Source organism: Telmatherina bonti (assembly GCF_933228915.1).
Source record: "Telmatherina bonti genome assembly, chromosome: 17".
Lineage (NCBI taxonomy): Eukaryota > Metazoa > Chordata > Actinopteri > Atheriniformes > Telmatherinidae > Telmatherina > Telmatherina bonti.
This window is the reverse complement of record NC_136615.1, coordinates 87,599-112,486: the sequence shown is the minus strand read 5'-3', so window position 1 is coordinate 112,486 and position 24,888 is coordinate 87,599. Positions and strand designations below refer to the sequence as shown.

General features: G+C 43.9%; 1 protein-coding gene across 1 annotated transcript in view; it reads left to right on the top strand.

The window, feature by feature from the left end:
* The window catches only part of LOC306768564 (multidrug resistance-associated protein 1-like), a gene marked incomplete at both ends in the record, with an annotated part of 243,670 nt that overhangs the window by 183,009 nt on the left and 35,773 nt on the right, over nt 1-24,888 (top strand). The window contains 6 exons of the mRNA XM_079256972.1: nt 5,702-5,878; nt 6,731-6,898; nt 14,391-14,580; nt 14,690-14,762; nt 22,361-22,469; nt 22,650-22,857. Coding sequence (XP_079113098.1) covers nt 5,702-5,878; nt 6,731-6,898; nt 14,391-14,580; nt 14,690-14,762; nt 22,361-22,469; nt 22,650-22,857 — 925 coding nt within the window. The remainder of the gene's footprint in view (nt 1-5,701; nt 5,879-6,730; nt 6,899-14,390; nt 14,581-14,689; nt 14,763-22,360; nt 22,470-22,649; nt 22,858-24,888) is intronic.

The following is a 24,888-nucleotide window of genomic DNA, read 5'->3' as shown; positions in this document are numbered from 1 at the left end:
GTTCATTGTAAAATTTGGCCAAGCTTGCATGACGTCATCACGCTAACAGACATGGAGCCGTTAATAGGATTGTTTATGCAGATAGATGAACGACTCCAAGGAATCTAATTACCAGGAACCAGTTCTCTATAAGAACCGGTTTCCGATTCCCATCCCTAGGCATTACAATAATCTACTCTACTAAAAGTATCAAGGCAAGGCAAGTTTATTTGTAAAGCACATTTCGTATACAAGACAATTCAAAGTTATTTGCATAAAAACATTACAGCATTACAGCAAGGAGCAGAGCGCATTAAAAACAAGCAAACATACAAGAAAACTAAAGAAAGTGAATAAATAAATAAAAAAGGGACTGAAAATGCTTGGAAAAAAAACTACAGTATGAGGAATTAAAAATTGCCACCTTAAAAAAAGGTGCCAAATAAAGTTTTCAAATCATGATTTAACCCCTTAACTGGCGGCGGCCTGCCCATGAGCCGTTTTTTCTAATCTGTACAGTCTCTCAGACATTTCCTATTTCAAGACTACAACACATTCCTGCCCTTCAGACCACCAGTACCCAAACTAATCAGAACAGCTACATATCCTGCTCTCCAACTTGTTACAAACACTATTTATTTGACAACAGTTTAAAACAGAGACCCACAACTGTTAATCTGTAAATATGTAAATTGGTTTGTCATGGTGTTGTATGTTTTTATTTTGTTTACATTACATAACATGGCATTATATTGTTTACATATATAAAAATGATGACTGTAAAACTTATTCTGACTTTTATTATAATGCACAGTTGAAAAAATAAGCTTTTAGAGTATTTATGCATCACCTGGTGAATTTCAAGAATGAAAGTAAATATGAATATACAACAAGATTCCTCTTGATACCACCTTCATTCTGTTTACTGACTTAAACAGCTCAAGCACTCGGTTTTAGCATGGCTGCTAGCTCGCTTCCCACACCCTGGTCCCCTGCCTTTTCTTGCTCGGTGTGTCTGATGTTTAGCTACTCCTCCGCCTCCTTTAGTGATAATGGTAGGTGTATTAAGTGTAGCAGCTTGGCAGCTTTGGAGGCGAGGCTCTGTGAGTTAGAAGCCCAGCTCCGCACTCAGTTAGGGAAGCAGTTAGTCAGCAAGCCCCCATTAGCCAGTGCGGAGCTACCAGCCAGGGCAGCTAGCCCACCTAGCCGTCCCTCAGCAGTTCCCGCGCAGCCGGGAGCCGCTGTAATTCACGTCGGCGGTAACAACACCCGGTTACACCAGTCGGAGGTCACTAAAATTAATGTTGCTTCGGTGTGTAACTTTGCCAAGAGCATGTTGGACTCCGTAGTTTTCTCTGGTCCCTTGCCAAATTTAATCAGCGATGACATGTTTAGCCGCATGTCATCCTTCAACCGCTGGTTGTCTAGGTGGTGTCCCGATAACAACGTGGGTTTTATAGATAATTGGAGCGCTTTTTGGGGAAAGCCTGGTCTTATTAGGAGAGATGGCATCCATCCCACGTTGGATGGAGCCGCTCTCTTATCTAGCAATATGGACTCTTTTATTAGTCAGCTAAATTGACAACTCAGGGTTGGGACCAGGAGGCAGAATTGTAGTCCTACACACTTTTCTGCGGCTTCCCACCTGCCGCCGCCCACCCAAAACCCCATTCCGACCTTATACAACTTCCCAGCAGTAAGAATTAAACAACACAAAAACACTTCTGGGGTTAATCGTGAAAACCTCATAAAAATAAAAACAATGGATCTAATAAAATCTGAAAATAAGACAATAAAGTGTGGCCTACTGAATATCAGATCCCTCCCAAATAAGTCTTTATTAGTCAATGACTTGATAGGTGATCACCACATTGATTTATTCTGTCTTACGGATACCTGGTTACAGCAAGAGGATTATGTTAGTATTAATGAAGCTACGCCAGCTAACTATTTAAACTTTCACATTCTTAGAACTACAGGCAGAGGAGGAGGTGTTGCAGCTATTTTTCAGTCAGAATTATTAATTAATCCTAAGCACAAAACTAACTATAAATCCTTTGAATTCCTGACATTAAATTTATCTCATCCAAAATGGAATTGAGAGAAACCGCTCCTTTTAGCATTAGTGTATCGCCCACCTGGACCTTACTCCGAGTTTCTGACCGAATTCTCTGATCTCTTGTCTGAGTTAGTGCTGACTACTGAAAGTCATTGTACTAGGTGATTTTAATATTCATGTTGACCATGAAAATGATAGTTTAAACATTTCCTTTAGCTCTATTCTAAACTCAATTGGGTTTTCACAAAATGTCCATGGAGCCACTCACTCTCATGGTCATACTCTTGATCTTGTTCTAACATCTGGTATTGAGACTGATAAGCTCAAAGTATTTCCTCAAAACCCTGTATTGTCTGATCACTTCTTAACCTTTGAATTCACTTTATTTGATTACTCACTGACCAAAGATAAATTCTACTATAGTAGATGTTTATCAGACAATAATATTACAAAATTTAAACAATCAATTGAATCAATTTTTTCACATCTACCATGTGTTAGCATGACTGAGAGTCCCCCTTTAAGCCTTACTCCTGCTCAGATTGATCGGCATGCTGATACTATAACAGCTTCAATGCGTACAACCTTGGATAATGTTGCCCCCCTAAAGAAGAAGAAATTAGGTAAGATTATGAAGGCTCCCTGGTTTAATTCCCAGCTTCGAGCTCTAAAACAGGCATCAAGGTGTTTGGAAAACAGATGGCGTTCATCAGGACTAGAGGAGTCTCACTTAACCTGGAAAGAAAGTTTAATCGTATACAAAAAAGCCTTACGTACGGCAAGAACAGCTTATTATTCATCATTGATAGAGGAAAACAAAAACAACCCTCGGTTTCTTTTCAGCACTGTAGCCAGGCTTACTAGGAGCTGGAGCGCTGTGGAACCATGTATTCCTTTCTCACTTAGCTGTGATGATTTCATGTATTTTTTCAGGAATACAATTGATACTATTAGAGATCAAATTCACAATATTCTTCCTTCTACCTATAATGTTGAGCCTGTTGTGGTCTCCGAAGCATCCTTAGAACCAGGATCTGACTTGTGTCTAAATAGTTTCTGTCCTGTCCAACCCTCTGAATTAACTAAAATAATAGTTTCATCTAAACCATCCACCTGTATCTTAGACCCTCTCCCAACGAGCCTCTTTAAGGACATTTTCCCTTTAATTAATACATCACTACTAAATCTTATCAATATGTCTTTAGTGACAGGATATGTACCACAATCATTTAAAACTGCTGTAATCAAGCCTTTACTGAAAAAGCAATCTCTGGATCCAGAGGTGATAGCAAATTATAGACCTATATCTAACCTCCCGTTTATGTCCAAAATTCTGGAGAAAATAGTTTCAGCTCAGCTACATGCCCACCTGAGCAGAAATAATTTATGCGAGGAGTTTCAGTCAGGATTTAGAGCTCATCATAGCACTGAGACGGCATTGGTGAAAGTTACTAATGACCTTCTTATGGCCTCAGACAAAGGACTTGTGCCCGTACTTATCTTGCTTGATCTTAGTGCTGCATTTGATACAGTCGATCATAACATTCTGTTACAAAGACTAGAACAGGTGATTGGAATTACAGGTACAGCGTTAAGATGGTTTAAATCATATTTATCTGATAGACTTCAGTTCGTTCATGTAAATGACAAGTCCTCCTCCCAAACTACAGTAAGTCATGGAGTTCCTCAAGGTTCTGTACTTGGACCAATACTCTTCACGCTATATATGCTCCCTTTAGGCAAAATTATTAGACAGCATGGAATAAACTTTCATTGTTATGCAGATGATACTCAACTATACTTATCCTTTAAACCAGATGAAACAAATCAGCCCAATAGGCTACAAAATTGTCTCATAGACATAAAGACTTGGATATCTAGAAATTTTCTCCTCTTAAACTCAGATAAGACTGAAGTAATTCTCGTTGGATCTGAAAAACTCAGAGCTAAATTTTCCGGTTTTGTAATGAACCTGGATGGCATTACTTTAGCTTCCAGTGCTACAGTGAGAAACCTTGGAGTAATATTTGACCCTGACCTGTCCTTTGGCCCACATATTAAGCAGGTTACTAAAACAGCCTTCTTTCATTTACGTAATATAGCCAAAATTAGGGACATTCTGTCTGTCCTGAGCCGGGTTCTGCCGGAGGTTTCCTTCCTGTTAAAAGGGAGTTTTTTCCTTCCCACTGTCGCCAGTGTGCTTGCTCAGGATGGGAGATTGAGTTGTACTCAACTCAATCTGTTGGTTTCCTTATATAGGCTATTATGAATTGGCCTTCATTATGTTTTCCCCTCTGTCTGTAAAGCGTCTTGAGATGGCATTGCCGTGATTTGACGCTATATAAATAAAGTTGAATTGAATTGAATTGAATAGCATATAGGAAAAATAGAAGAAAATGTAGGTGAAGGGGAAAAAAATTCCTTGTGTTCCAACTTCAATAACTTTGATGGTTACAGTTAGAATACATTTGAAAGCTCAGGGTAAAACTTTAGTGTTATCTCCACCGGTCACCGTGCCCAAGGAGGTTGCTTCTCCTCCACCATCCCCAGTGCAGTTTTATTTCTGAAATAAACTGACAAGTTGTTGCAAACAGCAGTCGATTCTGTTATGGAAGATTTGGGATTGTTTTTATTGTCAGTATTTAATCTGGGGTAGGTGATGTCGGGGAGCTAGCAAGATATGAACATGGCGCCCTGTCTTGGCTCCTCCTCCTCTGGTTTTTCTCACTGCGTGACCCAAGGCATTGGGTCGAGCCAGGTCAGGGAGTTCCTTCCTGCATTTTCTCAGCCATGTTTGCCTTCCGAGTTTCTTCTTCTCTGCTTTGTATTTTCATCCTAACACGCTGTTTATATGCAGGGTGTGGCTATCAGGTATGCACTGCTGGAGGGGGAGGAGGGGAGCCGGGAGAAGAAGCTTAGGAAATATAAGAAATGACCAACTCCATTTGGGTGGGAACGTTTGGATTGGTCAGAGTTTTTACAGATTTACAGTAAACTGAAGGGTCTATGTTATTGTTTATGATTACAGAATGTATAGACTACTATTAAGACGAGGAACCACTTCAACCAGAGTAACATGTCTCTGAGCAAGATTACCTACCCCAGCATTAAGATTTGAAAATTGAAGTGTTCTTGTCTATTCAGCTGAATTATTGTATATTCTGAAGTCTTCATGTATAATCTCATCATAAATAGTTTTGTTTTTCTCCATTTGTTTGGTTTTTCTGCATTTTTTTCATTTCCTTCTTTCTGTGCAGTTTGTTTGCTTTTTATTAATTTTCTTTTTAGTGGAGCTGTTAAATAAATAGCTTGAGAATGTCACAATTGCACTTCTATTTACAGTCAAATAGCGCAGCATGGTGATTAACACTGTGACCTCACAGCAAGAAGGTTGTTGGTCGTTGGTGGAGTCTTGGCCTGAGGGAAAGTTTGAATAGGGGCCTTTCTATGTGTAGTTTGCACGTTCTCCGCATGGGGTCTCTCTGGGTACTCTAGCTTCCTCCCACCCACAAGAGATACATTTTAGGTTAATTACTATAGTTAATTGATCACTTACCACATGTAAGTTACTTTGAATAAAAGCATCTGCCAAATGACTGTAGAAAGAAAAAGATAAAATGATATCTATAAATTATGTCAAAGCTATCTGGACTGTCTCTACAGGGTTCAGTGGCATATGTCCCACAGCAAGCCTGGATTCAAAATGCCTCTCTGAAGGACAATATCTTATTTGGTGGCGAGCGAATGGAGAGTTGGTACCATCGTGTGCTCGAGGCTTGTGCTCTACTGCCAGACCTAGACATCCTTCCTGCAGGAGACAGTACTGAGATCGGGGAGAAGGTATCAACACACCTACTTTCAGAGGACCATCTAGAGGCAGGTTAACCACACACTGATCCTTTATCCTAACAAATCTTTTTACCTGCAGAATTTAGTGGAGTATTTAATGGTGGAGTTTTGTAAGCCCAGCCACCATTCTCTGCTGGGTGGTCAGGCTCTCCCTTAGATATAGGGTGAGAAGCCCTGTCATCTGGGAAGGGCTCAGAATAGAGCCAGTGCTCCTCCAAATTGAGTCTTGGCTCGGGCATCTGGTCAGGATGCCTCCTGGACCTCCCTGGTGAGGTGTTCCAGGCAAGTCCCTCCGGGAGGAGACCCTGGAGAAGACCCAGGACACGCTGGAGCGATTATATCTCTCGGCTGGCCTGGGAATGTGGAAGTTAGATTTGATCTAAGGTCAACTTCTGCACCTGGTAAACAATATCTGTTGATGTAACATAGCAACTATACCAACATCACCAGTCAGCTTGGACAGTGTAATTAGCAACTTGTGACATGCCTTCCCATGTAAAGAAGTGTGGCTCTAGGGATGAGCCCTATATAAGTGACTGACTTTCTCCTGAAGGAGGCTTTCCCCTTGTCCCACTGAAGCTGTATTAGTCTGTAATAAATGTGTTAGTCTGTAATAAATTTAGTCTCTTCCTGCCATCATTGGCTGCTGCCGTGTCCTCTATGTAGAATTTATCCACAAAAGGAACACCTTGGGATCCCCCCACAGAGGTGGCAAGGGAAGAGGGAAGTCTGGGCTTCCCTATTTAGACTGCTGCCCCTGTGACCCCACCCCAGATAAGTCACAGAAAATGATTGAATGATTCAGTGTAATGGGTAAATTGATCTTTTGTCTGCTGACTTCAGGGCCTAAATCTTTCTGGAGGACAGAAACAGAGGGTGAGCTTGGCCCGGGCTGTCTACAGGAAATCAGACATTTACCTCCTGGATGACCCACTATCGGCTGTTGATGCTCATGTGGGACAACATATCTTTGATCAGGTCATTGGACCAAGGGGACTTCTCAAAGATAAGGTGAGATACTGCAGGGGTTTTTGTCATCATTTCCACTGTGGTCTGTACAAACATTGTTAATACTCCTGCTTGACTACATAATGGCATCTGTTTTAATTAGGAACTTGGCAGCACTAAAGAAACTCACGCAGCCTCAGGCCCTATCTGGTGTTGAGGCCTTTTTTAAATTTAATGAGACTAAAGATGAGGTTTTTAGTGGCACAATACCAGCTTTCAGCACCAAGCAAAGAAGACATACTACATCAAAGAAGGTATTTTTAGACCCAGGGTATGATTTAATGGGGTTTGAGGAGGATTTACCCCATTCTTCTTTGTTGTACCCCCCTCTGGTCATTTAGTTGGTTGTTCTTTAGCCTAGCTCCCACCCCCACCCATAGGCAAACATTCTGGCCTTAAGGCAAAGCAGTCAAAAAGCCATATAATACTTTCTATGATAGATGGTGCAAGTTTATAAGTAATAGGGCACTTAAAAGGTGTGTACTAGCTAGTTGTCTGAGAAGAGAAATTTGCGGTTGCTATGAAAGGTGAATGTATTTAATCATTCTTTATGCCAAAAATTACCAGAAATAGTAAAGACTGAATGACTGGACAAACAGAAACGTTCACATAATAGTCAAATTTGGTCAACAATGATAGTATAAAAACCAGCAGCCAGCATCTCTGGGCAAGGAGCAGCCACTGCCTTATCCAACTCCTGCCCATGTCTGGTTGGAGTCTGCCTTGAGCTCGACCACTATTTAAAATGGAAAGAGGGACACAAATGGCTTGTGATAGCGGATTATGTATTAGTGTTCAATTTTTTTTTTTTTAATGTCAGCAGTTTTGATTTCTTCACCCTACTGGAGCTTCATATTGATCCAGAGTTTAAAGGAATCATTGCAAAAATTGCTAAAAAGTTGCATAATGAGATCGGTAAACATGAAAGGTTTCTAGGGAAAAGAAAAAAAAAAACATGGAAAGTGTCAGTCACATTTAAATGAAGAGGCTTTGTCAAAAATAGATAATTTAAAAGGCTATAGACAATGGCAGAACTGTAGAGAAAAACAAATGAGAGGAAACTAAAGGTAACAGAGTGGCTTATGTACTGCCTATGTACTGAATGAGCTCTCATTCAGAATCCAACCAGCACCAGTTCAGCTTCGGCAGCTAAATGGATTGAATCTGGGAACCATGTTGCAGTCATAGTTTGCAGAAACATCTTGATATTCAAATGTCAGCACAGCCTGTTGAATATGTTGTCAAGTCTCCGGGTATGTTCAGCATCCTGATCGAGAGTACAGCATCCAACAAAACGTACCTCATTGTTTTCATCAATCAATCAATCACACTTTATTTATGGAGTGCTTTTCCAACATATAATATGCAACTTAAAGCACTTTATAGTTTAAAATATTCCAACATGACCAACCCTCCTATCCTAAATATTATGAGCAGAATAGAAACACACACACACACACACACACACACAAAAAACACTAACCGCCCCCTCACCATTTCTAGTTTAAATATACAAAATGCAAGAGGCTAAGTGCATGTAGACTTGGAACCAACGAACGAAGCAGGTAGTGGTGACTGACTAAAAGGAACCGGCTAATAAGAAATACCCACAGCACAGTTATGTGGCCCTGCCTCAAATGTAGATTGTGAATTTTTTTTGGCCTTTTCATTGAAAAAGTCAACTCTGTGAGAAGCTCCATTTTCTCATGAGCTGTGTTACTTTCTGTTCCCAGTCACACCCAGCCAATAACCACAGATAACCTTTCACCTGTTTCTCTACCCAAGCTGGTCACATTAGTGAAGGCATCCTCCTGCTCTCTTGATGTTATACCTCCAGCCTTAGTTAAAGATGTCTTCCAGGCCATTGGCGCTTGTGTGCTCACACTTATTAACACCTTTCTTCTGCTTGGCCAGGTCCCTGGCTATTTTAGAGTGAGTCATACATCCACTCTTGAAAACCCTCAGCTTGATTCTTCTGTCTTTAGCTGCTATAGACCCATCTCTAATCTGCCTTTTATCTCTAAGATTTCAGAAAAAAAGGTTCTTAAGGAGCTTACAGCTGCTCCAGAGACACACAACATCCTGAATCGTTTTCAATTTGGTTTTTGCTAGGTTCACAACACTGTGTGATGGCCCTGCTCAGTGTATCCAACTACATCCTGATGCAGAGCAATACAGGTCATTGCTCTGGGTTAATGTTACAGGACCTGACCTCAGCTTTTGACATGATAGATCATCAAGTTCTGCAAGACAGGCTGAAACATTGGGTTGGGGTATCCAGATCTGCACTTAAAGTGGAACTATTATGTGCATTTCAGGCTAATTTATTTTTATTTCTGAGCCCAGAAGGGCAGGGATTGGTCGGGTTATTGTCACAAATGGCTTTATTTACTTCAGACCGACCCTCTCCGTAGGCTGTCAGATCAGCCTGTGGGCAAAACGAGTGGATTGAGACTCTTCCGCATTAAGCCCCGCCTCCCGCCACTGCACTACATCGGGAGCGCGCACCGCACCTGCTTTCACCGTCATTGTAACATCTCATAAACAGAAGGATTAGGCTAATATGAACTCAATAAAAAAAACAAACTACAATGTCAACACATAGCATCCAGCCCTACATGTTGGAACCTGAATCAGAGCCTGAAAACGAAGTGGAAAACAGCAACCCACAGCAACGAATGCAGCAGGATGTCTCTCTTTGGTAAACTCACCAGCCATCGTTGGAAATAACTTTATCCCACGTTTTCCACCCGCCTGATGTATTTGTACATGCCCTTGTTAACCAGGGAAGCTGAGGAGTGTGATTTCCCCTGTAACTGGAACACACCCTCCGGTCCCCTTTTTTATAAGGCGGACCACCACCCCAGTTTGTCAGACCAGAGGCACTGTCCACGCGATGCTGCAGAGGCGTGTCGGCTAGAATAGCCCTACAGCATCCAGAGCCTTAAGGAACTCCGGGTGGATCTCATCCACCCCCGGGGCCATCCGGAAGTCTTTCTCCATGGCCTCGCCAAACTCCTCTCATGCCCGAGTTTTTGCCTTGGCGACAGCCGAAGCCACATGCCGCTTAACCTGTCGGTACCCATCAGCTGCCTCCAGAGTCCCACAGGCCAAAAATGCCCGATAAAGTCTCCTTCTTCAGCTTGATGGCATCCCTCACTGCTGGTGTCCACCAACAAGTTCTGGGATTACCGCCACAACAGGCACCAACGACCTTACAGCCACAGCTCCAGCTGGCTGCCTCAGCAATAGAGGCACGGAACACAGCCCATTCGGACTCAATGTCCCCCGCCTCACTCGGGACATGGTTGAAGCTCTGCTGAAAGTGGGAGTTGAAGCTCGCTCTGACGGGGGACTCAGCCAGACGTTCCCAGCAGACCCTCACAACACGTTTGGGCCTGCCAGATCTGACTGGCTTCCTCCCCCACCATCTGAGCCAACTCACCACCAGGTGGTGATCAGTTGAAGCTCCACCCCCCTCTTCACCCGAGTGTCCAAGGCATGTGGCCGCAGGTCCGACTACATCGATTTTGTAGTCGATGATACGACTACAAAATCGATCATCGAACTGCGGCCCAGGGAATCCTGATGCCAGGCGACATATGGACACTCTTACGTTGAAACATGGTGTTTGTTATGGACAATCCATGATGAGCACAGAACTCCAATAACAAAACATTTTGGTTCGGGGGGAGGGGGGGGGACCATGCCTCCCAATCACTCCCCTCCAGGTCTCGCTATCATTGCCCATGTGAGCATTGAAGTCCCCCAGCAGCACAATGGTGTCCCCAGAAGGAGCACCCTCCAGCACTCCCTCCAAGGACTCAAGAAAGGGTGGGTACTCTGAACTGCTGTTCGGTGCATAAGCACAGACAACAGTCAGGACCCGTCCCCCCACCCGGAGGCGGAGGGAAACTACCCTTTCATCCACCGGGGTAAACCCCAACGTGCAGGCACCAAGCTGGGGGCCGATGAGAATGCCCACACCTGCTCGGCGCCTCTCACCATGAGCAACTCCAGAGTGGAAGAAGGTCCAGACCCTCTCGAGGGTTCTGGTTCCAGAGCCCAAGCCATGCGTCGAGGTGAGTCCAACTATATCTAGCCGGAACCGCTCAACCTCGTGCACAAGCTCAGGCTCCTTCCCCACCAGAGAGGTGACGTTCCACGTCCCTAGAGCCAGCTTCTGCAGCCGGGGATCGGACCGCCAGGGTCCCCGTCCCTTGCTGCCGCCCAGCTCACACTGCACCCGACCCCTACGGCTCCTCCTGCAGATGGTGAGCCCACGGGAGGTGGGGGCCATATAACCCTTTCGGGCTGAGCCCGACCGGGCCCCATGGGCGAAGGCCCGGCCACCAGACACTTGCTCTCGTACCCCACCTCCAGGCCTGGCTCCAGATGGGGGTCCCCGTTGACATGCATCCGGGCAAGGGAACATTTCCGCCCATGGTTGTGGTCATCATAGAGGTTTTTGAGCTGTACTAAGTCTGGTCCTTCACCTTGACACCTGTTTGCCAAGGGTGACCCTACCAGGGGCATAAAGCCCCCAACAACATAGCTGCTAGGATCTTCAAGACACTCAAACCCCTCCACAGTGATAAGGTGATGTCTCAGGGAGGGGCTGTCAGGAGCTGAGTGAAAATTTTCTTCAAATAAATGAAGCTAAAACTGAAGTTCTCGTTTGCTCCCAGGACAAATCATCCCCTAAAGTAACTGAAAGTCTTGGCCCACTTGCTCCTTTTATTAAGCTGACAGTGAAGAACCTCGGCATAATTATGAACCTGCACTTTCTTAGACACGCACATAAAGTCCCTTGTATGCTCCTGTTTTTATCATCTGAGGAACATTGCCATGCTGAGACCCTTTGTTTCACCATCTGAGCTGGAGAGGATTTTTCATGCCTTCATCTCCACCAGGCTCGACTATTGCAATTCCACATTTACTTGCCTAAACAGAAAAATCGCTGGGCCATCTCCAGGTTGTCCAGAATGCAGCTGCGAGACTACCGACTAGATTACCAAAATTCACCATTGTCACCCAACTACTGATCAAGCTGCAGTGGTTCCCCATCACTTGCAGAATACACTTCAAAATTCTGATTCTAATTCATTGAGCCCTGTATAACTAATCGCCTGACTATATTAGAGACCTTTTCAAAGCCATGCGTTCCCAGCAGGTCCCTGAGATCTGCTTTACATACACAGCTTAAAACAGAAAGCAACAGAGCCTTTGCAGCAGTGGCCCCCGCTATGTAGAACTCCTCTTCCCCTCAGCCTGAGATTGGCTGAGTCAGAAATTTCTCTTAAAAAGCAGCTTAAGTCACAAATGTTTAATTTTGCTTTTACTTGGTTTTATTTGTTTCTATGTTTAAAAAAAAAAAAAAAAAAAGTTTTATGATTGTTTTAAAGCAGAGGTGTCCAGCTCCGGTCCTCGAGGGCCAGAATCCTGCAGGTTTTCTATGTATCCCTGCTCAGACACACCTGATTCAAATTAATTAGTAGTAGAGCTTAATCAGTTGTGCACGACATTGGCTGTTTGATCCATTTAGTGGAAGCTAGATGTGTTGGAACAGGAATACATGGGAAACCTGCAGGACAGCGGCCCTCGAGGACCGACTTTGGACGCCCCTGTTTTAAAGTTTTTGTATTGTTTGGAGCTTTTTGATTTTTATCTTGAAAGGTGCTGTATTATTTACTTACTTTTATACATATTTACTTTGGATAAAAGCGTCTGCAAAATGACTGTAGAATAGAATACCTGCCAGCAGCTAATGTTAAACTGGACACTGATATGGCTCCATTCACCTATTCATCCTCGTCTGGCTGTGCTGACTGTGTGTGTCTGGCTGACAAGATGTCCAAATTAGAGAGGAGGATATCCAATCTTCTCCAGATCTGGGAGGCTGAGATGTTGATGGACACCACTATCCTCCGCGCTGCACAACCAGACTATCGGGTGGCTGATACCATCACTCCCCATCAAGCAAAAGATATTGGTGGAGCGATGTCTCCCAGTGAACTCAAATATTGACCATGAACCCACCACTGAGGTCCCTCCACCGCCTACCACCACGCACAAAGCCTGGCCTGGCGTCAGACCAAATGTCCCAGTGATCTCAACACTACTCCAGGCAGGTGCCCTGGCTTGTTGCCGGTCCTCAATGGAGGAGAGAGGAGTGTCACTCTGGTGCATTTCTATCGGTCAACTGTTATGACCTGTTGAGTGTTGAGGAACTCCCTCATTTGGGCAACAGATTCCAGCCCAGTTAGTATCACTCTCCTAAGATTCGCAGCTCACTGGCACGGTGGGTCTCTCCTCCAACTTTGTTTGAGCATCCCATCTGCACCAAGGTTTGTTGCACTGTGCCCCTCTTCACACCAGCTCCACAGAGAACTTCTACCCTCCATCCTGCCCTCCCCTGTTCATCTCCTTTGGTCACACATCCCTCACATGGACATAACCCAGAAGCACTCATTGTTAGAACATCAATCATCAGACATATCCGTGTATCCAGGTGCCACACATTCTGCTACCCAGGTGCACTTGTCTATGGCATCACTAACTCCACCTGTGAACTTGCAGAGCAGAACCCATCAGTTTCCACAATAATCATACACACAGGTACAAACAACCTCAAGCTGCAGCAGTCTGTCACTAAAAAAGGACTTAATCACCCTCATCTACAGCAACTACACATCTGACTTAAAGGTTACTGCACTACAAACAATATTTCATTTGGCCACAATTTCACAACTTTTTACAATAGACCATCCCTGTTCAAACAAGACTCTAGACATCCAAATCAAACATGAGCCAATATTTTGTCCATGAACATCATCTGACTAATTTTCAGTTTGACTAACAACCACCATACATCTCCAGTTAAACCCTCACCTATAGTACATTACATTCATGTAAATAGGTACATTGTTTTGTGTTATGGTGTTTTTATTCCATAACAAGGCATTATATTGTTTACATATATAAAAAACTTACATAAAACTTATTCTGACTGACAGGCGGCTGAAATGAGTTTCCTCCGCAGGGTGGCCGGGCTCTCCCTTAGAGATAGGGTGAGGAGCTCGGTCATCCGGGAGGAGAGTAGAGCTGCTGCTCCTCCATCTGGTCAGGATGCCTCCTGGACCTCCCTGGTGAGGTGTTTCGGGCACGTCCCTCTGGGAGGAGACCCCGGGGAAGACCCAGGACACACTGGAGGGATTATATCTCTTGGCTACCTCTTGGCTGGCCTGGGAACGCCTCAGGATCCCCCCCTCCCACAGCCCTTTGTGTCTTTTTTTTTTTTTTTTTTTTTCCCCACAGACTAGTTAGACCTAGAATTATGGAAGGACTTCAATATGTTCAGAATTTGTAATGTGGTATACAACATAGATGTTAGGCTGATACTTCAGACTTCTTAAAGCAACTTGGGACCAATAAGGTCTAAATACTGCAATGTGTTGTTTATACTAGTTTTTAAGTACTACCATGTATTTTGTAGACCCGCGTTCTGGTGACTCATGGCCTCAGCTTCCTGTCTAAAGTTGACCTGATCCTGGTAATGGAAGATGGCCACATCTCTGAGATGGGCTCCTATATTGAGCTCATGGACAGAAAAGGTGTCTTTGCCACATTAATGTACACCTTCAGTGGAAACCAACGGAAAGAGAGCTCCAGCCTTAAAGACAAGAGTAAGAAAAAGCTGATTTATTTGATTAGAAAACAACAAATAAAAAGTTGGTACCAGAACCAAATTCAGTTGAGATACCAAATTTGATCAGGATGTTTTTTTGTTTGCAGGTAGTAGGAAGTCAATGTCTCGCCTCAGTATGACAGATTTTTCCATCGATCTCTCTCAGGAGCAGCTGATCAGGTATCAACACATTGGTTTAGCAAACTCATACTGCTGGATTGCCTCCATGTGATCTGCCTCATTTCAAATATTAACATCCATTCTGGACCAGCTATTTAAGCTTCAGACTTCCAGTCAGGTCAAGATAATTTTTTGCCTTTTAACATGACAGAGGCTGTTAAATGCTTCCTAACAACAGAGACGTCTGTGATGAAAAAGGGTGAAGTTGTCATTTATACTTTCACTTGAAGATATGTATGAGTGTATATACATATATATATAAGAAGATATCTATTTATCTCTATCTATCTATCTATCTATCTATCTCTGTATCTCTCTATCTCTTTCTCTCATATCGGATCAATCATTTTATTGGAAGCTTGAGAATGGAAAACAGGAGAGGATCTCTTTAAACTAAATTTCTTTTAAGTTCGGGTAACAGGTAAAGTGATACAGTGCTGGGCTCAGGAGGACAGATCATCTCTGTTGGCCTGAGCCCCAAGCACTCACATTTTATGTTCTTACACTTGAAGGCTGCCTCATACAATGGGAAGGTTGAACAAGCAAATGATTGCAACTTGCTAGGTATCATGGACATGAACAAGCCCCATCTGCTGGCATAGTTGATCAAGATGGCCAGTTCAATGTGTGTAAATATTTTTTGAGGCATTATAATTAAGTGCTGCTCAGACTGCTGTGAGCCCAGTTGGATACAAGTGCTGTTTTACCCTGAGGCACAAGGGTAAAATGGACATGTTTATTTTTAAACCCTGTCAGACTTGTAAGGAGTCAATGCTGTTTGTATGTAATACATTTCTTGGACACTCGGGTGAAGAGGGGGGGTGGAGCTGTCAACTGAGTTGGCTCAGATGGTGGGGGAGGAAGCCGGTCAGAGCTGGCAGGCCCAAACGTGTTGTGAGGGTCTGCTGGAAACGTCTGGCTGAGTCCCCTGTCAGAGCGAGCTTCAACTCCCACCTTCAGCAGAGCTTCGAACATGTCCCGGGTGAGGCGGGGTACATTGAGTCCAAATGGGCTGTGTTCCGTGCCTCTATTGCTGAGGCAGCCAGCCGGAGCTGTGGCTGTAAGGTCATTGGTGCCTGTCGTGGCGGTAATCCCAGGACTCGTTGGTGGACACCAGCAGTGAGGGATGCCGTCAAGCTGAAGAAGGAGTCCTATTGGGCCTTCTTGGCCTGTGGGACTCTGGAGGCAGCTGATGGGTACCGACGGGCTAAGCGGCATGCGGCTTCGGCTGTTGCCGAGGCAAAAACTCGGGCATGGGAGGAGTTCGGCAAGGCCATGGAGAAAGACTTCCAGACGGCTTCGAGGAGATTCTGGTCCACCATCCAGCGGCTCAGGAGGGGGAAGCAGTGCTCCATCAATACTGTGTACAGTGGAGGTGGGGAGCTGCTGACCTCAACTCGGGACGTTGTGGGTCGGTGGAGGGAGTACTTTGAAGACCTCCTCAATCCTACCAACACGTCCTCCGATGAGGAAGCAGAGCTGGTGGACTCAGGGGTGGACTCTCCTATCTCTGGGGCTGAAGTCGCTGAGGTGGTCAAAAAGCTCCTTGGCGGCAAGGCCCCGGGGGTGGATGAGATCCGCCCGGAGTTCCTTAAGGCTCTGGATGCTGTGGGGCTGTCCTGGCTGACACGCCTCTGCAGCATCGCGTGGACATCGGGGGCAGTACCGCTGGATTGGCAGACTGGGGTGGTGGTCCCCCTTTTTAAGAAGGGGGACCGGAGGGTGTGTTCCAATTACAGGGGAATCACACTCCTCAGCCTCCCTGGTAAGGTCTATTCAGGGGTCCTGGAGAGGAGGGTCCGCCGGATAGTCGAATCCCGGATTGAGGAGGAGCAGTGTGGTTTTCGTCCTGGTCGCGGAACAGTGGACCAGCTCTATACCCTCTCTGGGGTCCTGGGGGGGGCATGGGAGTTTGCCCAACCAGTCTACATGTGCTTTGTGGACCTGGAGAAGGCATTCGACCGTGTCCCCCGGGGGCTCCTGTGGGGGGTACTCCGGGAGTATGGGGTACCGGACCCCCTTGTACGAGCTGTCCGGTCCCTGTACGACAGGTGTCAGAGCTTGGTTCGCATTGCCGGTAGTAAGTCAGATTCGTTTCCGGTGAGGGTTGGACTCCGCCAAAGCTGCCCTTTATCACCGATTCTGTTCATAACTTATATGGACAGAATTTCTAGGCGCAGCCAAGGTGTTGAGGGGATCCGACTTGGTGTCCTCAGGATTGGGTCCCTGCTTTTTCCAGATGACGTGGTCCTGTTGGCTTCATCTGGTCGTGATCTCCAGCTCTCGCTTGAGCGATTCGCGGCCGAGTGTGAAGCGGCTGGGATGAGAATCAGCACCTCCAAATCTGAGACCATGGTCCTCAGCCGGAATAGGGTGGATTGCCCTCTCCGGGTCGGGAGTCAGGTCCTGCCTCAAGTGGAGGAGTTTAAATATCTCGGGGTCTTGTTCACGAGTGAGGGAAGGATGGAGCGCGAGATGGACAGACGGATCGGTGCGGCGTCTGCAGTAATGCAGACTCTGCGCCGGTCTGTCGTGGTGAAGAAAGAGCTGAGTCAGAAGGCGAAGCTCTCCATTTACCAGTCAATCTACGTTCCTACCCTCACCTATGGTCATGAGCTGTGGGTCGTGACCGAAAGAACGAGATCTCGTATACAGGCGGCTGAAATGAGTTTCCTCCGCAGGGTGGCCGCGCTCTCCCTTAGAGATAGGGTGAGGAGCTCGGTCATCTGGGAGGAGCTCGGAGTAGAGCCGCTGCTCCTCCGCATCAAGAGGAACCAGTTGAGGTGGCTCGGGCATCTGGTCAGGATGCCTCCTGGACCTCCCTGGTGAGGTGTTCCAGGCACGTCCCACTGGGAGGAGACCCCGGGGAAGACCCAGGACACGCTGGAGGGATTACATCTCTTGGCTGGCCTGGGAACGCCTCGGGATCCCCCTGCAGAGTTGGCAAATGTGGCTGGGGAGAGGGAAGTCTGGGCTTCCCTGCTTAGGCTGCTGCCCCCGCGACCCGACCACGGATAAGCGGCAGAAGATGGATGGATGGATGGATGGACGGACATTTCTTTTTATGTCCACATACGTATTTTTACTGGTATGGTAGTGCTCTGGGAGGGTTTTTTTTTTTTTTTTTTTTTTTTTTAAAGGCTTTATTCTCTTTTGTTGTGTTTGTAAAAGCAAAATAAAACTTTTCTTGGAAAGAAAAAACAAAGAAAAACTCTGACCAAGATTCAAGATCCTTATCATTATTCACTCCAGAAATGTAATACAGATTTACATGGTGTAGCCGAGGTTGTTTTGATAGCAGCCTTCAGGTCATCTACATAGTTGGGTCTGGTGTCTCTCATCTCCCTCCTGATAATACCCCACAGATTCGCTACGGGGTTCAGATCAGGTGAGTTTGTTGGCTAATCCAGCACAGTGGTCATTGAAGCAGCTTTTGGTACCTGTGGCAGTGTAGGCAGGTGCCAAGTCCTGCTGGGAAAAAAAAGGCATCTCCATAAAGCTTGTCAGCAGAAGGAAGCATGAAGTGCTCTAAAATTTTACTGGTAGATGCTGTGTTGACTTCAGAAAACACAGTGGATCAACACCAGCAGATGACATGGCTCCCCAAATCATCGCTTTCCCTCCTTGTGGAGGGTCAATGATCGTCTTCCGGACATCTGTCAAGTCAACAGTCTTCCCATGATTGTGTATCATCTGACCCAGACAAAGAGACAATTTAAAGTTTTAGGATACCTTTGCAGGTATTTTGTGTTAATTAGTTGATTAGAGTGTGACACCATGACTTTCTAAGATTTAACTTTTTCATAATCTAATTTTCTGAGACACAGGGTTTTGAGTTTTCATTCTCTAGAAGCCATAATTATCACAATTTCAAGGATTGAATGTTTGACATGTTTTACTCTGTGTAATGAATCTATATAATATATGGGTTTCACATTCTGAAATTCTAAAATATTGAACTTTTCCCATAATATTCAAATTTTCTGAGATGTACCTGTATACACCACTTAAAAAGAAAAATGCTTTCTCCTTTTCTGGCATGTCTGGAATTTATCAAACTTGGACTTTAAGATGGACAGTGATTTTAAACTGGATCGACAAATAACTCTTGTGAAATCCGGCTTTATCCACATCAGACATCTGGCAAAAGTAAAACATTTTCTTGCACAACCGCACTTTGAAACAGTAATCATGCCTTCATGGTCCAAATCCAACTCCCCAGTCAATCTGTTGTTGTGCCCTTGTACAATTCAATTCACTCTTCTTAACTCCAGTGTCATCATTGCTGGCTTGTGAATGTTGGATGGTGGTTAAGGAGGGTGTTGGACTGACTGCCATCCATCACAAGGTATGAATGATGAGGGAATGAATGATGGAGTCAGTGCAAAGTGCTTTGGTTGCCTTGAAAAGAGTTCTATATTTTTCTGTTTCATAATCATAAAAGTGGCCTGATACTAAATACATCTGTGAACCACATTATACTTAAGTAGGGTCTCTTTTATGACCATTCTAACCAGTCACACTTCTCTAAGTTTTTCCATCATTGACAACATGGACATTAATGTTCTCCAGGAGAATAATGAAATCTCTAGGTGCTACCTCCTCCAGGAAACTACAAAAGAGACTCCAAGGAGGGAACAGTCAGAGCCTATCCTTCACCTTGCAGCTGTAGATACAAAACCCTTACAGTCACCAGGTACAACTTCAACACTGAGGCACTCAGCCTGGGGACCTGTGGGTTTACCTGATGGAGACGTTGTCCTGACAAAAGTGCAAAGAAATAATGGAGTCCAAGCACTTTCTAGGAGTTTGGACTCCTTCCCTGCCAACAAAGTTCAATACCATGACCCAATATGAGTTTGTAATGCCAAAAAGATACATGCCCAGGCTCTTGCTGCCCAGATCACACTGCACCTGACCTCAGTTTAGGTGGTGAGCTTGGGTAGAAGTTATTTAGTCTCTGTCTGTGTTCTTAATCAGCACTTTGAGTGTCTTTGTTCAAACATTTGTTATTCTAGTGCAGTGGTTCTCAATCCTGGCCCTCAACTTCAATTGTGTTGCATGTCTCAGAGATGTTCATGCTCCAACACACCTGATTCAAATGGCTGAACCTCCTCATAAAGTTCTTTGCAAGTACTCTAACAAGCCATGTATATAATTCGGGTGTATTTAAGTAGATAGGTTACCTCTAAGGGTCTTGTTTATGCTTGACACAGAACAGTTTAGAAATCTGTTATTAGATTACATCAGCATGGAAATGATGGGGGGGGGGGGGGGGGTTTTATATGTGGGGAGTTTATGCGGAGTGTAGTGGAGCGTGTGTGTGGGGGGTAGGGTTGTGTGTAAGGGGGAGTGTGTTAAGGCATGTATGTGAGGGGGTGGAGGTTTGGGGGAGTGTGATAGTACATGATTGTATGGGGGGTTGGGGGTGTGGTTGAGGGAGTGGGTGGTGTGTGTTTGTGTGTGTGTGTGTGTGGGAGGGGGTAAGGGCTTGTGTGTGGGGAATTTGGTGTTAAATGCATGGGAGATAGGGGGTGAGTATATAGAGGAGTGTGGGGGTGCATGTGTATGTAAGTGTATAGCAGGGTGGAGGGTTATGATTAGGAAGGGGGGAGAACTTAAGTGAGAGAAGTGGGGAGTTGTGACGTTTTGTTGTAGGGTAGGTAGAATGGGAAGGAGACTTAGAACAAACATTCTGTGACAATGTGGAAATCTCTAATCTTCCATTCTTCAGCTTCAGTGTAAAAAAGTTAAAGTGCTTCAAAAGCGTCAACATTAGCGCCTCTCTGACAGCTTGGTGGGAATTTCTTAAAAAAACCAATTCATCAATAATCCCATGTAAACTCACACCTATCTGGAACAACCCTGACATTCTTCTAAACAAAAATATGATCAACTTTAAACAATGGATTAATAAAGTAATTAATTATTTAGAGCACATTATCCATAACAGAAGAATTTTATCTTTTGACACTATCATCACAATATGGAATTAATAGTAGCAGATTTCTAGAATATCAGCAACTCAAATCCATTATACTTAGGAAATTCCCGCTTCATCAAATAGACTTGGAACTTCCTCCCACAGTAGCAGAATTTATGGAACTTCGTAGCCCAAAGTTACTTTCAAAAATATACAGGTCGATGTCAAAAATAGATGATTGAAATTCCTTGCCAACTTCCAAATGGGAGGCAGACCTATCTATCAGTCTCAGTCAACCTTCTTGGCTGCAAATATGTCTAAATGCTTTTAATATGACAGACAGTTCAAATCTACAACTCATCCAATACAAAATCCTTCATAGAACACATTACACAGGACAAAGAATGTTCAAGATGGGTCTAAATCACTCAGAGATCTGCACACAGTGCACATGTAACGCAGTAGATAATTATTTACATGCTCTATGGCTCTGTCCACCTGTTCAAAATGTCTGGAATAAGGTTTGTGGGGAATTATCAACATGGCTCAGATGCAGCATTCCTGCATGCCCCAAGCTTTGCTTACTGGGAGACCTTAGTGACATCAGCATGGACCCCAACAACACACACACTATCCTTGTAGGCCTATGTATAGCAAAATAAACTATCCTATTAAACTGGAAGTCCAAAAGAAGTCCAAGTATTAATCACTACAAAAATCTCCTGTTGGAACACAGAAGTCTCCAGATCACATCTGCTTCCATCAAAAATGAATCGGCCAATGCTCTCTCTCCCTGGACCCTGCTAATTAATCACATCACTTAATGAGAAGGGGGCTGGGACCTTGGACGCCCTGGGGGTTGGATTGGGGGGCTTGGGGTCCTCCCATCTTTAGGGTTAGGGTTCACTTTTCTTATGAGGTGTTTTTTCTCCTCTCTCTTTCTGTCTTTTGTCTGTTCTCTTCGGTCCAGCAGTACAAACTCTATAACTCAAACAATAATACAAAATAAATATACAAACAAAATAAAAATTCAGAAAGTCAAGGGGATCATTATATCTATAAAGCTTCCCTTGGCAGAGAAAATTTGCTCAGCAGAACATCCAGACCATCATTCTGCTGCATAAATGCTGGACAAGACAAAAAAGAAAAAAAGAAAATGGGGCAATACCATCTGAGTTTTCTGTCAGACAACATGGAAACCACAAAATAAAAAGCAGTTGAACACCCCCCCCCCCCCCCCCCCCCCCCCAAAAAAAAAACCAAACAAAGAAACCCAAAAAGATTCTTTCGTTCTTTTACTTCTTTTGGTGCTTTTGGATACTTTAAAACTATTTTATATTTGTAAATTACCACTACTAACCACTGTCAAAGCACAGAAGTGAACTCTGAACTAAGCACTGCCTATTAGTGCATGACTTGACTCACAAGTCTAGCAACATAAAAAAAACATGTTAGTATGAAGATCATGACATTTGAAATGGAGGTCCATGATAATATATGCAAGGGACCAGAAACATGCAGGGCAATGGTACTTGAGTACCAGGATTGGGAAACATTGATGAATAAAGCAAGTGTTTGGGCCGTCTGGTATCATCACATCACCAGTCTCTGGTTCATGGAGGCATCTTTGTGGTAAATGTTGGGTCATAAATGCACTTGTGTGTTTGTGCTCCAGTTGTGATATGAGCAGCACCAGTGGGAAGCTGATGGAAGTTGATGATCAGGACCTGGATGCTGAGGATGCTGGAAAACTCACTGAACCTGACAAAGCTCAAACAGGGAGGGTAGGTCATTCTTTTATCAATACTATTGTTTGTTTTAATGAAGTAATCACTGATTGTTTCATATAAGACTGAGACGTGAAACATCATGGATCTGAATATAAAATCTGAATAAGTATACATATGCAACATAAACCACACAAATCATCAGTCACTGGAACAAACTATGTTCTGCTGTTTCAGGTGAAGACCCGCATGTACCGAGAATATTTCAGGACTGTTGGCTTGACCTTTATTATGACCATCATCTTCCTCTGCGCCTTCCAGCAGGCTGCCTCCTTGGCCTACAACTATTGGCTGAGTCTGTGGGCTGATGAGGTTACCGTCAATGGTACCCAGGGCGACCACGAGCTGAAACTGTGTGTGTTTGCGGCTCTGGGATTCACTCAGGGTATGTCAGTCCACATAAAGCCAGACCACAATTCTCTTAAAGGTTCTCATGTACATAGCAACTATTAGTCTGCAGTTTTTCTTTCAGGTCACACCAAACTATGGTTAGGGTTTGGAAGTGATATAGGATACAATTCTAGGAAAGAAATATTTTTCCAAGTGTATACTGTGTGATTTTGAAAGCAGTATCTCCACCCAGATGGAAGGGGGACAATCAGGGCATCCAAGCTTTCCCCTTGAAGCTTGGTTCTCACGCAGCATCCAGCTTCAAACTGCAGTCAGAGCAGGAGGTGATCACTTCTGCTGCATGACTGAAGATGCCACTGATTGATCCGTACTGGTTTACTGTCAGATATTGTTGTCTATTGATGAAGTGTGGACAGAAACATTAAAAAAAATTAAGTTACTATAACATGTTGTAGACTTATAGTTAGAGAACAGCTAGAGCTGTTAGTTGAAGTGTTTGCTTTTTATTTATGAACTTTTTTATTATGAATGAATTATTTTTACAGGCCAGGCAAGTTTATTTGTACAGCACTTTTCATGTTTAAGACAACTCAGTGTTTTAGATAAAAAATTAAAAGCATTACAGATGGTGTTAAAAAACATAAGACAACACAAATAGCAAAATCAAAATGAAATCATAAATGATAATAAAATAACTAAAAGCTAAATTAATCAAGTTATTGTGCAGGTGCATGGGAAAAGAAATGTTTTGAACCTGGATTTAAAAGTTTCTCTATGTGGTGAAGGTTTAATTTCCACTGGCAGTTTGTTTCACTTGTTTGCAGTATAACAACTAAATGCTGCTTCTCCATGTTTAATCTGGACTCTGGTCTGCATTCTGGTCTGGTCTCTGATCTGGGCTCTGGTCTGGACTTTGGTTTGGACTGGACTAGGTGACCTGAATATTTTGATTGAAGATCTCTGCTTGGTTTATATTCCCTGAACATATCACAGATGTACTCTGGTCCTAAACCATTCTGGGATTCTGTAAACAATCAGCATGGTTTTAAAATCTTTCCTGTGACTGACTGGAAACCTATATAAATTGGAACCAGTGTAAAGATGTTAAAATTGCTCTGATGTGTTCAGATCTCTTAGCCGCTGTAGCTCAGGAGGAAGAGCAGTCATCCTTCAACTGGAAAGTTGGAGGCTTCCCCTGACTAAAATGCCGAAGTGTCTTGGGGCAAGACACTGAACCCCAAGCTGCACTCTGATATGCCTATATGAGTATGAGTGTGTTGTATGAGTGTACGTGTGAATGGGTGAGTGTGACAAGTAGTGTAAAGCGTTTTGAGTGGTCTGCATGCCTAGAAAAGCGCTATAGAAGTACAAGTCCATTTACCATCTTCATTCTACTTAAAGCTTCAGCAGCATCTGGATGAGATGCAGATATTTAATGCTCCTGTTGTGGGGAAAAATGGTCTGTCAATGAAGAGGAGTCTGGTTGAAGTAAAATAGATCACAAAGTTTATTCAACTGAAAATAAGATGGAACAGAGTAATAAAAATTGCAATTTGGAGAGACAGTCCAGAGGTCTGATGGGGCAGAAGTCTGGAATGCTCTAAAGAGTCCTAGACTAGAATGCTTTTGAAGGCCTCACCTACAGTACGTCAATTGCATGTCACAATCTGTTATTCTAAACTGAGGATGATCTGTTTTCCTTACAGGTCAGATGAGGTCAACCGGACCACTAATTTATAATCTCCCTAATGGCCCACTGATATCTGACCTCTTAGCTGTAAAACTCTTCAAAGGAATAGTGTCCTAGCTAATCTGCATTCAGAAATCTGGAATCTGACATCTCAGTCTCGACACATTATCTATGCCTGTAAGGAGGATAAGCAGATCAAGCTTGAGTTCATTGTGACCTCTTCAGACCTGCCCATATATGAAATATGTAAAAAAAAAATCTAAGTCAGAACATTAAATTTCCACAACACTCCTTTTAGGAAGTCCTGTTAAAAGGCTGTTCCAGTAATCCAGTCTCCAGGAGATGACTGAATAATAAGCTTTTCTTGCCGTACGT